Source organism: Haliaeetus leucocephalus, unplaced genomic scaffold (assembly GCF_000737465.1).
Source record: "Haliaeetus leucocephalus isolate CR32 unplaced genomic scaffold, Haliaeetus_leucocephalus-4.0 Scaffold587, whole genome shotgun sequence".
NCBI classification, from domain to species: Eukaryota; Metazoa; Chordata; class Aves; order Accipitriformes; family Accipitridae; genus Haliaeetus; species Haliaeetus leucocephalus.
In genome coordinates this window covers 3688441-3703352 of record NW_010973023.1, presented here as the reverse complement: position 1 = coordinate 3703352, position 14912 = coordinate 3688441, and the positions used below count along the sequence as shown (strand labels likewise).

The following is a 14912-nucleotide window of genomic DNA, read 5'->3' as shown; positions in this document are numbered from 1 at the left end:
CCCCGCGCGGCACGTGGCCGGCGGCTGGTCACGTGGAGGGCGCCGCTCACTCCCGCGGCGGGGGGGGGGGGGGGGGGGGGGGGAACGCGGGGGGCTGACCACCTCCCAATTCCCTCCCCCGCGGGCGACCTCGGTCGCCAGCCCGACGCCTTCTTTGAAAGGCATTTGGCTCCACCAATGAGTAAGCCGGCGACGAGGGGGCGGGCGGTGACGAGGGGGCGGTGGCGGGCGGTGATAGGCTTGCGGCTGGGCGCCAGTCGGCGGGCGCGCGTGGGAGCGGGGCTATAGCCTGCTGAGGAGCCGGCGGAGGCGTGGGGGACATGGTGGGCTCCAGCGAGGCCGGGGGCGAGTCGTGGCGGGGCCGGTACTACCGGCTGGAGGAGGTGCAGAAGCACAACAACAGCCAGAGCACCTGGATCATCCTGCACCACCGCATCTACGATGTCACCAAGTTTCTGGACGAGGTGGGTGCCCCGGGGAGGCTGACGGAGAGGCGCGGCGGTGGGGGGGGGAACGCCGCGGGAGCCCCGTGGGGCGGTTGCAGGCTCGCCCGCCGAACCGCCGGACCGCGGAGGGGGGGGCCGCTGTGGGAGCGGCGCAGCAGGGTGCCGCCCCCGGCCGGTCGCGATAGTGCCCTTTGAGAAGCAGTCGTGTGAGGGTCACGGGCCTTGCTGTGGGGGCGGCGGGAGCGGGCTCCGGGCAGGAAAAACCCGAGTGTGCCGGGCGCGCCGTCCCCCCGTCCCCCCCCAGCGTGTAATCCGCTGCTGGGAACTGTTTTCTGCCTTCCCCTGCCTTTAAACTTTCTGACGTCGTAGAAACCCCAGTTCCCCAAAGACATCGTGCTCTTACTGCTCTCCGGACGCACTCGGCGCTGGTGCTGCGAAGCTGCAAAAGCTCCAACTCTACTTAGTAGAGTACAGCGGTCGGGTTGAATGCTTTCGGTTGTTAGGTTGGGTTGTTCCCCCCCTCCAGTTAATGATTAATGCTTTTGATCACTTGATGATGATGAGCAACTGATGTAATCATTGGTAGTCATGGTTAATAAAGAAGCATTTTAGTTATTGGACTAAAAAATTCTGCTGTGGAGATGCAGAAATGCGACGGCGGAGCAATTTTTTTCAGTATTAAATGTAGCTAGGATTTATGAGTGATATTTTGAATTTTCTCCCTCACTCCAATTATTCCTAATCTGTAAAGATCTAGCATCCAATTAAAAAGTGTTATGGTAGACTTACATTAATTTCTTTGAGAGTATAGTATAGATTGCTAGTGACGTGACAGAATTCAAGCCTCCGTAGTTCTGTAGCCCCATCTTCATTTTTGTGATTGTAAACACTTGAAATTCAAAGTATAAATTGAGCATTTTGCAAATAAGAGGTCGACAAGAGGTTTTTCAAAGGCAGTGTTGACGGAGGTAGTATTTTGTTCTTAAGCTGTGTGCCAGCATGAACTGTTTGGCTTTTCAGCAAGGTGGATTGTGAAACTGATCTACTGACTCTTTCTTGATTATTTTTTCATCTAGCTCTGTCCCTGGTCTGGTTCCTCCTTCAGTTATGGAAATATTTGTTTAGTTATGCAGGCAAGGCCAGTTTAATTATAGAAGTCCTGAAGGAGAATGCAGTTTTTCATGCAGACTCAGAAACTGAAGTAGCTGTTCTTGGAAACTTGATCAGTTTTGGCTGATATATATTTGTATAAGCAATTCCAGATGGGGGGGGTGAGGAGGGTATTCCCCCCCCCAAAAAAAAACCCAAAACCCCTTCTAAACACAACCCAGGAAAAAAACACGCTTGACAAAAAATCCAGAATCTAATGAGCTTTTGGATTTTAGTTGCACAAACAAGCTGACAGCCTCTTCTTTCAGTACGTGTGATGAAATTGGTGAATATTAAGAGTTACTACCTTGTGCAAATTTCTCCAAGAAAGCCTTCATTTCAGGACATCGTTGCTAATTCAGCAGCTTATCAAAAGAATCAGTTTGTCTGTAAGCAGTGACATAGTTGTTTCTTGGACAACTGTGGGGTGTCTGATGCACTCTGGTACACATGGGTCAAATTTTGGCCTCACACTAAACAGCTTTCAATAGAATATGGCTGCTTGTGGAGCTGAAGTTTCTGGGTCATGTTCTGAAACAGGAGTTGAATTGAGATTGGATACTTTGTTGAAAATAAGTTATCTAAATGAAGCTATACTCCTAAGGAAAGTTCTTGGATATTGTCCTGTTCATTGTGTTGGTGATTTTTGGGATGGAACCCTTGGATTAAAATATTTCATAGGAGTCTTTTTTTGAATGCTTCTGATAGCTGTTAATTTATCAAGTAAGTTGCTAATTCTTCTGACACTGTCAGACACCCTGAGGCATTTACATGTGACAGATGAGGAGAAATTGGAGCTAGCCCCTTGCTGGTGTGTTCTGGAGTACGGTAAATGCTTCTCAGTGAAATGGGGATTACATTAGCTGTTTCAGTAGCATTATTGGTTAAACTCAGTTTTACTTCTTGCATTTCCTTGCAGGAGTAGAAGAGCTTAAAATATTTCAAGAATTAAACGTAAGCTATTAAAATAAGTCCAATAGTATTAAAGAAGATACACCGTTAAATCATCACCTCATTCCTGCTCTTCCCAAGTAGCAAAGGGAAGAGCACTAGGGAGTGCAGAACTGGGAATGGAAGCTGACTTCACCAGTCCCATTTCTTAATTTGACAAGCAATCTTTCCAGTCACTGCATTAACCTATGGAAATATTTTCTTACTGATTATGAAGTTAAACTTTACGGTGCTCCAGTGCTAAAGACACCCTGGATGCTCTCATGCCTAGTAAGTGAAAGTATGCTACTGCCTTTCACTTCATTACAGTACTTAAAGGGTGTATTGCCTCTGTCTAGCTTTTGTCTCTTCATAAAGCTTGTAGATGTTTAGTGAAACCTGTTTAGTTTTGGGGAACCATCAACCTCTGTGAACACTTGATTTAAGTTAGATAGTAAATGGACTTGGGGTGGTGATGTGTATGTGTTGGGGGTGATGAGGCTGAAAAGGAGTGGAGGCATCACACAGTGTGACCATATTGGCTTTGTTTTCTAAGGACAAGGCTTAAAAAAGATCATTTGAAATACAGATGACATGCTGGAGGAGGAAAGGATTGTATATTTTGACATCTTGTCCTAGGGGTTACTGAATACACAAGATTCCAGCAACTGCTTTTTCTATAATTCTTTTTTTAAATGGCAGATCTTAGGGAAACTTTATAACTTGAATATATATCTCTGAATTTTCTTCAATTATCAAAGTATATCCTCTAGGAGAGGAAATCAAGAGACCTCAGCTTTTGGAGTGCAGTGTCTGAAAGCCCTTGGTATAAAAGACTATTTCTGAGACCACAAACTTCTGTATCTTCTTTTTCATTCAAAGGCTGCTGGACCTGTGTTACAGAAAATTTGGGAAACCTTTTTATAGTTTCAGGTCCTATGCCATTTAAGGGAAAATAGCTACTAGAAATGCATGTATACTCACAGCAGGATCTTATGGCTATATCTGTATTGCAGATAATTACATATGTGAATAATATGAAATGTCAATTAATGGATATGTTGGTAATGCTCAGTAGTATTTCTCCATAGTTTAATAAAGCAATCGGACTAGTCAGGCTTTGACATCAATCTAATGAGCGAATCAAGAGTAGCTGGGCCTACAAAAATAAAAATGAAATGATCAGTCTCTTGATCTACTTCCCATTGTGGTAGGAATCCTCCCTATGGCTTTTGTGGCAACTTGGCTGGATTCCTTAAACTAGGCAGAGAAGCTCACAAGAATAGGAACATGTCTACCTGAGAGAAATTCCTTGTTCTGGAAACTAACTATAGTATGCATTTAATATTAATCTAATACAGACTTTGTTTAGGTTACTTCAATTGGTGGTGGTCTCAAAATTTAGTGAAAACATTAATGGCCAATGAAAATGGGTTTTTCATAAGGTATGAACTTATGCTTCAATAGCACTGTTTCTAAACAGAATGGACAGCTCCCACAACATGTGTTTTGTAATGCCGATCAAATAAAGTATAGAAAAACAAATATTGTTTTACTCTGTCAGAATGAGAAATGTTCTCTCCACTATGTGGTGGTAAGTTATATTCATCCTGTGTGATGATATTGTGGAGGAGTAGCATACTACCTTCCATGTTCAAAGTAGTGAATGGCTTACATTGAAAGGTGCTGGTACTAGCACGTTTTGAAGTATGTCAATGTACCATGTGAATTCTTATTGCAGAAACTTGCAGTCTAAGGGTTAAAACCAGTGTTATCACTTCCTTAAGCTCTGATGAAGCTTGCAGGAGGATTTGAAAATGCTTTGAAAAATAGCACTTCTTAGCATTATGTCTGACACTGCAAGCTATAATTGTTTTGTAAGTGGGGAAATGGGCACCCAGCTACTGGGCGTTTCTTTTGCACTTCATATAAAACCCTAATGATGGTTTTAAAAAATGCACTCTCATAAAGAGATCTACTTTCCTAGGGTCCTAAAATTTTACATGAGTACAGAATTCCTGTCCTGTAACTTAAACAGGTGATGGAAATAACTTTGGAGGACTCTTTTCGGACTACATGAAAGTGGCCTTAAACCAAACAAGCATTAGTCCATCTGTCTTGCACAATAAAGCTTAGGTTCTCTGGGTGTCTCTGGCTCTGTCGCTGCCCCTTTCTGCTTCTCATTCCCTGTAGTGCAGAAAGTGAAACTCTAATCTATAACGCTGCAACTGGTGGAGACCTTTGCTAATCTCCCCAAAAGCTAAATGGACCTTAGATTTGATTCCCCCATTATGGGAAAGGAGAGGTGGCAGGAACTGTGAATTAGGATAGTTATACTTTAATAGAGTCTTGAACTATGGCACTGAGAAAGTCGCATGATTGTGGCGAGGGGGAGAAGAGCTGATAGGCATTCAGGATGAAGTAATTGCAGACTTCTGACCCAGATAAAGCAAATAAGCTGTTAAACTCACTGCTCTCATCTAAAACTTTCTAATGTGCTGCTGTCAGGAATTAATCTATGCTATGTACTAGTGCTGGCTCTGTACAGATATCTGTTATGCTACTAACTTAGATATCTGTGTTATTATATTGGGAATGTCCTAGGAATGAGCTAGACTAGCTTAATTTATCAGCAAAAGCTTTTTCATTTCCCTCGAACCACAAGTTTACCTGCAAAAACACTTCATTTATTTGTATTAGCAGGATTTCACTTTAGGAGTCACTATGTATATTATCTTGTGGGCTTTCCAGTTCCAGGGTCTATCCAGAGGCTCTTAATTAAAGTAGAAATTCTGGTAGCAAGCTTTGTTTACCAGGCAGAAGTGTGAACAAAAGTCCTGTATAAACAAACTCTGAGAAACTCATTGAACTGTGGAAAATGCTCAGCTTTTGATGGAAAAGTTACTTCTTGCCCTCTGTGAGACATTACAGTTGCTCCCTTTCATTAGGGGAGGTGAAGTTTTTTCATTAATTACTTGTATTACGTGCTAGTTGTTTGCAGAAAGCTTGTAAGTTTGCATCTTCAAGCACAGGTGCCATCTAAAAGGAAAGTGTTTAGTTTCAAAGCACTTTTATGTATGTCTAGTAGGTTACTAGTAACATCATCTGCTAGATGGCTTAATTTGAGAACCCTGTGTGATTCTTTCTACCTTAGTCTTGCTTGATGTGAGGGGAAAAATACTACCAGTTTTCCAGCTGTGGTGGTGAAGGTCAGGGTGAGTTTGTCCCCTTCAGCTGATGTGTGATAGCCACTGGTAGCAGTCACTGTGTTGACACTAACAATGTGGTTTTATAGACAGACAGATCAGTTAATTAGTTAGACCAAAAGCTAGTTCTACAGATAAGAGCTGGAGTGCCTCAGTGAAGCTGCCCATATAGCTACGCAATTGCTTTGTAGTGGCACAAGGGAGGGATTTGGGAACAAATTAGTATATGATCATTCTGTAGTCAGCGACCTACAGGTAGTTCGTTAAACTACTCTGTGAAATAGTTTTAATGTATATGCATTATACTGGTAGGTATCCACTTGTTTGGTTGACTGGTGAATTTGGGGGGGGAACTAGTGTAAACTATGTGATCTTGGTGACTTCCTGGAGTAACTGGTGTTTTATCTACTTGTACATGCTGCTAGTGCTTTATGGGTAGTTTAACTTTGCCTGTTGCTACTTGTTGATGTCTTGTTCGTTAAGCATGTTTTCTGAGGAGTTTTGCCACCTTCTCTGCTGAAGATGCCACATTTTTCTATTTTGGGGAGTGCAATTGTATAGCATGGTATTAAAAAACCAAACCAAAACAAAGCCTCAAACCCGAACCCCATGTTGCTGGAGGAATTCTTCAAAGACTTAGTTGTGGCAGTATCTGGGAGAGCCTGTTAGATCCAAGTTCAGCTTCTTAAATGTGCTATGCATTTCAAGGCACTGAACTTGAGTGATCCCTCAACTTTTGTCCAGTCTTTTCCCTGAATACTTGCTAGAATGGACTCAAGGGCAGAATTTTGGTGAGCATGGCATATTTGCACTTATTAGAATGGACTAAAGGGCAGGATTTTGGTAAGCACAGCATATTTGCACGTCTGCTTGCATAATCTTTACTCTGCATGCACTTTTTTAACCTTTTTTTACTCAGCTGCTGTGGCTAATCTCTTTATCAATTGCGTAATCTTGCTTTGCTTAGTCATGGCAGGGATCCCTTACCCTTCTAGCAGTGGTATCTTGCCTCTTTTAAAAAAAAGTGTAGGGTTGTGGTTTTTTGGTGGTTTTGTTTGTTGTTTTGTTGTTTTTTTTTTAATGCAACTTTCTTAATCTGTTAAAATAAATGTCTGCCTTGAATGCAAAGATTCAAGTTTTGGAGTTCTGGTACTGCTGGAAACTGGTAGTAATAGTGTCTTCCTGATCTGTATGAACAAGTCTTAGTTTTGTTGGAAGAGAATGATTGGTAGGAGATTACTATGGTGGATTTGAAGTAAATGCTAACCTGAATTGCCTAGACTAACAGAAATGTTTATGCCATTTCTTTAATCTACTGTCTAAGCATAGCCTTTCTGTTCAGCTATGCTCCAGGCAAGGTGATCCTAAATAGTAGAAATTTTGCCTATTTTCATCATTTTAGATCTTGTAGTCAGAAGCATTAAAAATGGAATTGAGGCTCCAAAGCCTTGTTTCCTCTGTCACTGGTAAAGTGTTAAACTTATTTCATGGTTGCCTTAATCCAAGGCAGTAGTACTGAAGTGTTTTCAACTGGCCTACCTAATAATTCCCAGTGTTTATGTAGTAATTTCCTACTTAAAAGTTGAGTGGTGAATTTTTATGGCATGTTACTTAGCTTCAAGTTACTTATTCATATAACAGATGAGAAAATTCACTGAACTAGAAGATGTGATATATCTTGCAGTATGTACAGAGTTGTTTGATGGATGGAAACGTGGAACTGCATGCAATCCCAAAAGTGCATCTTGGGGAAGAATAAAAGTCAATGGAGAACAGGTATTTAGGTTAAGGGAATGGTGATGAGTTGAGGTATTAGGAGACATGGGAGACGACTTTTCTATATCTTCAGGGTTTTATCAGTAATGTGGTTTTGGGATTCCATAATCTGCTGAAACAGAATTGCTATTCTAGTGTCTTGTATGAGCTTTCAATTGTGCATAAATAGTTCCAGAGTAGCTGGCTTACTAGATAATTATACAGTAATTTCTTTTGGAAAGGACCCTTGAAGACCATCTAGTCCAACCCCCAGCTCAAACTCGGATTAACTTGGAGGTCAGGTTCCTTAGCACCTTGTGTAGGCAACCTCAAACGGTGAAGATTCTGCGTGCTCCCTTGCCAACTTGTTTCAGTGCTTGATTGCTCTTCTTGTGAATAGCTTTTTTGTTAAATCTACCTGGAATGTTCTTGCTCAACTTATACCTTTTGGCTTTTATACTTTTGCTGTATAAAGCATCGTTTGGATAAAAATATAAATTTCCTGCAGAAGTGAGACCGTGGAATGTACCTTTAGATAATAGTTGGGCTGTAAAAGACACTGATTCCCATAATGTTCTAAATGCTTTAGTTGCTAGGGGTAATACCTCTTACTGCTCCATTGCTGATGGAGCAGAGACTTAGCTTCCTTGGTTTTGGCTTCAGAGAGTACATAAAGCTCTCTAGTTATTCGGAGAGGCTTATTTGCTCTAAGAAGACTAGCTCCTGATTTTGCAAGGACAATTTTTTTTAGAAATGTAGAAATTAAGAATTTCCATTTTTAGAATGTTTAATGGTTTTCAATAACAAATGCAACTATTAAACATTGCAGCACCCAGGTGGTGAAGAAGTCCTCAGGGAGCAAGCTGGGGGAGATGCTACTGAGAACTTTGAAGATGTTGGCCATTCCACAGATGCAAGGACACTGTCAGAAGACTTTATTATTGGGGAACTTCATCCGGTGAGTATGTGAGAGTACCAGTACTGGCTGTTGACTATAGTGTTTTTGCATCTAGTTGTTTCTCTGGTAATTTACCTCAAAATAAAGGATTGCTGCTAGTTTGGTTGGATGCCAGCCCTGCAGCTGTTTGTGGATGGACCTGGACTGGAGATAGGTTCCCCCAATGTGAAGGGATTTGATTAGTGTAGCATAAGGATTGTCACATCTAAATGTTTGCTGCTTTGAAATATTTTACAGCTTAGTTCTTGATTAAACTGAATATGGAATCATGCCATTTCTGGTGCACCCTGTGAGCTTTATAATGAGACTCTATAACCCCTGACGGTGATACGTGAGAATGTCTAGGCCTTTTCTTATGTTGATATGCAGAGTGATTACTAAGAGCCACTTTCATAATTGTAAATATTTATGCCAGGCTTCCATCTGGATCTCAATCTTGGCTCTTCGTATGTATGTTTAGAAAACAGCTACTGTAAGCATTGTACTTCTAGTTTGGTGCTCTGTCTTCCCCCTCTCTGGCTCACCTGGTTTTGAGCTGTATCAGTGTTCCCTACTTGTAGCTGTCAGGGTTGTTTATGATCAGTTCCCACTGGATCATCTGTCACTTCCTCTTTTCTATACTGTCCTTCATGTTTCCTGTACGTCTAACACACACCTTTCTGCTGTCTCAAGTTTTGAAGGATTTATTTCTAGCTACAGAGCTACTGCCTTGGCTTCCTTCAGATAGGCCTTATTTAAGCTCTCCTGCATCTTAATAGTTGAAAACCACTTGTTAGTGGTTTAGGCTGCTAGTGTGCCCATCTGCTCTACTTTACTGCCCATCCCTGCCTCTTCTTTCTTCCTCTTCGATCTGTTTTGTGTATGTTTTGTCTTGCATTTGGGGTAAATATCACTGTCTTGAGTAGCATATTTCACAGTAAGATTCCTGATCTTATATCTGTCTTAGGTCCTCTCTTGATAAATATTAGTAGTGTAGCTTCTCCTAATATGAAATAATTGAGCTCTGATGCATGTTTGTTAACATTGCAGGCTTTTCGTCTATTTCAGATGGCAGTTGATGCCAGTAAAGTTATTTAACCTGGCTACCAGTCCAGTTCTTCTTTGTTTGACAAGTGCCTGTTTTCATTTGATATGAAACAAACAGCATGATAATTTAATGTACAAATACAGCACTGTCAAGATTATATACTGTTGGGCTTTTTTTTGTAATGAATGTGACCATTTCAAGTAAAACTGCATGAGGTTTTGGAAGATCCATAGAATTTGGGACCTTTGCACTGGACATTGGACCAAACCTAGTTAGAAGACTTTACCCAATAATACGAGTAGACTAATATGGTTGCAATCGGTGTATAAGCTAAGGTTATGTGTACTGTTTAGAGACAAAGGAAATGCAAAAACATGGGCACAAGAAATAATGAGATATGTTGGAGACTTGGGTTTCTTGTCTTTATTGTATACTGGGAAATATTATTTAAGGAAGTGATCTTGTTTATGGTACAAAATCATACACTGACATCTATGTTCTTGCAAGTCTGTTTCCTAGCTAAAAATAGGTACACATGAACAGAATAAACTGCAAACTGAATTTAGTGATAAATGTGGGGTTGTTTTTTTTTTAATGCTTTGGGTTTTTGTCTAAATGTTTCTTGCTTGTTTTCCTGCAGGATGATAGAGGGAAGCTTCAGAAACCAACAGTAAGTGTGTTTCTTGAAATGCCACCTTGTTTCCCTTGGGCATTAAGGACAGTGTCTGTCTGTAAATGGTATACCCCCAGAGGCAAAAATAATTCAACTTGATTTAACTGTCGTATTTCAGGTCATAAATCTCTTAAACCTGTTGATCTGGCTTCATATTATTCTTCCTGTTAGCTGTTCTTTTCTTTAAATTGTGTGGTTTCGAACCAAGAGGTTACTAAGTGTGATGGCATTGCACTGTAGCAAAAAGGTAAGCCTAGAATCAGTCAATGGTTTTCTAGTATTCAGTTTACGAAAAAAATTGGTTTATAGACAAAACAGATTAAACTAGTAAGTGCTTGTGGGGGAAGAAAGTGATGCTTAACAAGATATTGGTAACACTAGTAGATAGAGAATGTAGAGGCATTTGATTGCTGTACTATACATCAGTTGTTTTGCAATTGTAAACCCTTTTCAAGGTGAAAATACTGTTTGATTCCTGACTTTCCGTAGATTTTGCTGAGTGTCCTGTCAATTCAGTATTGCACTTATTTTATAATGTTTTTTTTCCTATCTTTAATGGAATAAAGTTGTGTTGGCACTCAACTATCAAACTCATAAAATTCAGATGTCCCTTAAAGGAGCAAGTGCATCAGGGATTAATTTGTACAGTTGCTGCTGCTGAGTGTATAGAGGATATTTGCTCAGGTGTACCTAACAGTACAGCAGTGCATTTAGGAAATAGCTGAAGATTATTTTTAAATGAAGCGTAGTAGGAATAGGATCTTACTCCTGCTGTTTGAGAGATTACTTTTAAGAAACAATCACTTTTGTAGGGTCTTCCAATAATATGATGTAAATTGAAGGAAAGAGTAAAAAAAAAAATATATATATACACACTGAAATGTTTGCTGTAGCATTTATTCATTTTATTATTAAGTACTGGAACTATTATACTAACAAAAAATAAGAAATAGAGTTGTGACTGGAATTCAGAGCTTCTTCCCACTGAGAATAACATCTGCTATTCTGATTTCTTTTGAAATTCAGGGTAGTTTACACTCAAGCTGTAAGAGCAGCAACCATCAAGTTGCTGTAAGAGCAGCAACTGAGAAACAGACTGCCCAGTGCAAGTTGTAGTATACAATACCTTGATTAAGCTCACAGGAAGTTAGTAAACTGAAGCACTTAGAATATTAGTTTGGCCAAAGTGTGGTCAGTTGGGAGTTAAGATGTATCCAAATGACTTTTTACTGCATTCCCGTTTGGCTTATTCCCTTGTTTTAGTGCTGGTCAGAGTTATCTACAGGACATGTAGGTCATCCCTCCTTACAGAAGGAAGCTGGAGCACTTTCCTCCAGCAGGATGTGTGGGTGTAGCTGATAAGACAGTTTCACTTTGGGTTGCACTCTGGGTGCCTGACGTGACAGGTTAGCCCTGTGCCCTGGCTCTCCAGGAGCTGTCAGAAGGCCTTGTGTTTTCAAATGTCCTTCTCATCCTTGTACTGTATTTAAAGTACCCTCAGTGTACATGTCCAGTGTCATAGTGTTTAAAAACAAGTTTTCATGAGCTGGGCTATATTTCTCTTGCTGCCTTGACGTAAGGGGAAGCCATGCCCTGGCCCTGGATGTGGCAAGACTGTTGTAGAAGGTGTTAGGCTTGATAGCGTGGGCATAAGCTTTTCCATGCTGTTTGGCTTTGGGATTAGTTTTTCATGGAGGTGTTAACAAAACCAATATAGTTGTAATCACTGAGTCTTATTCTTTTAAACATAGTATTTGTCACATGTAAACCTATGATGATTTGGGTGCTTGTAAAAGTAGTCTGTTTGAACCTATGAGAGGATGTTAGGAATCTTTTGCTTTTTAAATGAATTGCAAATATTCTGATACTGAGGCAATTAATTTTTCAGTGATGGATCTTTTACCAGTAAATTTAAGTACAATTTTAATGCTTGGATCTTTTAAATGCACTTAGGGCCATGTGCAGTTAGTAGTATTCAAATTAATAAGTCTTCATATAAATTGTACCTAACTGGGATTTGATCTTGTAGTGCTGCTTTTTCTATGGATACTGAACAAGAAGTCCAAATAGGTATCAGAAACAACTATAATAACTTGACTGATTCTTATGCAGTCTGAAACACCACACTAAAAAACTGAGTTTAATAAGCCTCGTGGATGTAAATTAGTAGCTTTCTTCATTTAGGTTTGATATAAGAAATATTTGTGTATTAATTCAGAGTCTTTTCATTTAGATTTTAGGCAAGTAAGGGATCTTTGTCTTTTAGGTGACTAAAACTTTTTCAAATGTAACCTAAGGTTGAAGTTAGCTTCATGGAAAACTTGCAGCAAAATTCCTTGCAATGATACTTTTCTTTAAATAACTTGATGCAATGTTGACTACAGAAACTGCTGCTAGGTAGCTTCTAATACAACAGTCTGTTACCGGAATTCTGATGAAATGCTTTCCAAATGCAATGCACTGAGTTGTTTTTTAAATTAGTCCCACTTAATGAGTTTTGAGAAATTGAGGGGCTAGTTAAGATGGAGAGGGGGGTCTGCCTGATGTAAATATCTTCTTATGCTTTGCTTTCCAGGAAACTCTTATTACCACTGCTCAGTCTAATTCCAGGTATAGTATGACACCTGATGTCAAACTTGAAGTTCTTCATGATTATGTTTCTGAAGCTTAGGAAGCCGAATAGTTTCTATGTGCTGGAAGCTTAGATGTCGGAGGACAGTGCATGAAAATTTCTGTTCTACATAAAGTCCAATTTGGCATCTATGTGTACCACTTTACAAGCATGTTAGCTTACTAGCTAGATTTTTTTTCCTCACACTGATATGTATCAGTATCTACCAAATGGTTTATATGGCACAAGCCTTAATTTCTGGAGATTTATCAGGTGAGTAGAAGACACTTGGTGCCATTGCTGCCTTTTTTTACTGGCATGGATACCTCATTTTAAACATTTGCTACAAATGCTGCATCTGAAGCAAACAAGAGGATTGTGTCTATAAGAAGGAAAATCTGTCAGAACTGGGGGGGGGACCACTTTGTAACACCACTGAATCAAACTCTATATCCTGCTGACAATTGCCTATTGCTGAAACCTCAGAGGCTGTTCCATGCCCCTCTGAGTGGGGAGCTTGGGTGCTTGAAAGTGTCATGTGATGCTGCTACTTAAATGTCTTTTGAATGAATTATATTCTGGGCAGCACGCCATGACTTTAAGGGTGTCTGGAGTCTTCTCTAGTAAGCAAACTTCTTGTAAGCTCTAGTACAAAGCCTTAACAGTACAAGCTTTTTAACTTGGCTAGACTATTACTGGCCAGCCCAGGTGTTCTATTGCCCTAACTTTGAAGTATTTGTTGGAGTGGGGAGGAAGGACTTCTTTAAGCAAGGAGTCCTTTTTTTTTTTTTTTCTTTATTTTTTTCTTTTCTTTTAAACTTGCTGGTTGTCACTTCCTAAACTGCTGTTTCAAAAACTTGCTTCTAGTTCATGGTCCAACTGGGTGATCCCGGCAATAGCAGCAATTATTGTGGCCCTGATGTATCGTTCCTACATGTCAGAGTAAGCGCTTTACTGAGAACTAATGCAAGAAGAGACTGATCTGGGAAAGAATATAAGCAATCCTAACCCACTGTGTTTCTGGAAAAAGCCTGGTGTTTGAAGAAAAATTCAACTTTTTCAGAAAACTGAACAATTCTTTTCTGCTGTGCACTTTTCATAATGTTGCCTTCTTATTTGCTGTTCTGAAGTGATAAAAAGGCAGCATTTCTCTTTTAGTATAACAATTTTATTCTCTAATGAATTATTTCATAACTGTATTGGTTTCTGTGTTAGACTATTGTTTTGTATGTAACACTGATTCTGGTTATTTCTCTTTAATCTGTAATGGGGTCCATAGGACTCTCTTTACATATAAATTTTACAGCTTTAAATGACTACCAAAACTGTGTACATGTATTTGTCCATGTACACAACTTCACTTAACTTAAAAAATAATGTTGTCTTCAATATAGTATGTTTGAATGAAATGCTAACTAAATGTAATAGAAAAAGCTGAGTGGAGTAGTAGGTATAGGTGCCTGTAAGCAGTTGGGCCCTACTAATCAGGCTATAATGAGCTGATTGTCTTTCCTTTCCTCTTGACATCTGCTCTTACAGTTGTTGTAGATAATCCTCCTAGCAAACTGTTCTGTTTGGTTCCCGTTGAAAAATTCAGGGGAAATATGAAACCCAATATTTGGCCCAATTGTGTCTGTCTCAGTTTTGTGAAAAGTAGCTCTTTTTTTCAAAAAAAAAAAAAAAAGAAAAAAGTAACTGCTACTAAATAATACTGTTCCTGCCAAGCACTCAGGTGACTCTAAGAATTTGTTCTGGAACTTTTAGACTCTTATAAATTCTTGAACTTTGTCATGTACATTGTAGGGGAAAAAATGATACATGGAATCTGTTCCTGACTGTTCTGTGATGTGCTCCTTGGTGCTTTACTATGAAGAAATGACTATTTTCACTGCTAAATACAAGATAACTGAAAGTTTGCATTTTGTGGTGAACGTTTTTAGTCATATGTAAATGATCATGAATAAAAGTTTAATTGCTTACTCTTGCTGGCTTAAATACATTCATTTCAAACTTTTTTTGAAGGCCTTGGAAGGGATGCTCTTGCATATTGGGACACTGCTCAGAAGTACCTGTTTGGTGCGTGCTGAAAGTTGAGGTATGTCCCTTATGCAGGGAAGTAGCATGTAAAAAATAAGACAGTGTATTATGGAGCAGTTA

The 14912-nt window shown here is 39.9% G+C and overlaps 1 protein-coding gene across 3 annotated transcripts; it reads left to right on the top strand.

The window, feature by feature from the left end:
- The first annotated feature begins 230 nt into the window (after positions 1 to 230).
- LOC104838274 (cytochrome b5) lies at positions 231 to 14415 on the top strand. Of its 3 annotated transcripts, XM_010577925.1 has the most exons (6): positions 7143 to 7197; positions 7416 to 7507; positions 8316 to 8444; positions 10112 to 10141; positions 12720 to 12754; positions 13623 to 14415. In XM_010577925.1, the coding sequence occupies exons 1-6, from the start codon at positions 7158 to 7160 to the stop codon at positions 13699 to 13701; spliced, it is 405 nt and encodes a 134-aa protein (XP_010576227.1). In that variant the 5' UTR covers positions 7143 to 7157; the 3' UTR covers positions 13702 to 14415. The 3 variants fall into 3 exon arrangements, with proteins under 3 accessions (XP_010576225.1, XP_010576227.1, XP_010576226.1); XM_010577923.1 differs by lacking the exons at positions 7143 to 7197; positions 7416 to 7507 and adding an exon at positions 231 to 464; XM_010577924.1 differs by lacking the exon at positions 7143 to 7197 and having other exon boundaries at positions 7358 to 7507.
- Positions 14416 to 14912: the final 497 nt, after the last annotated feature.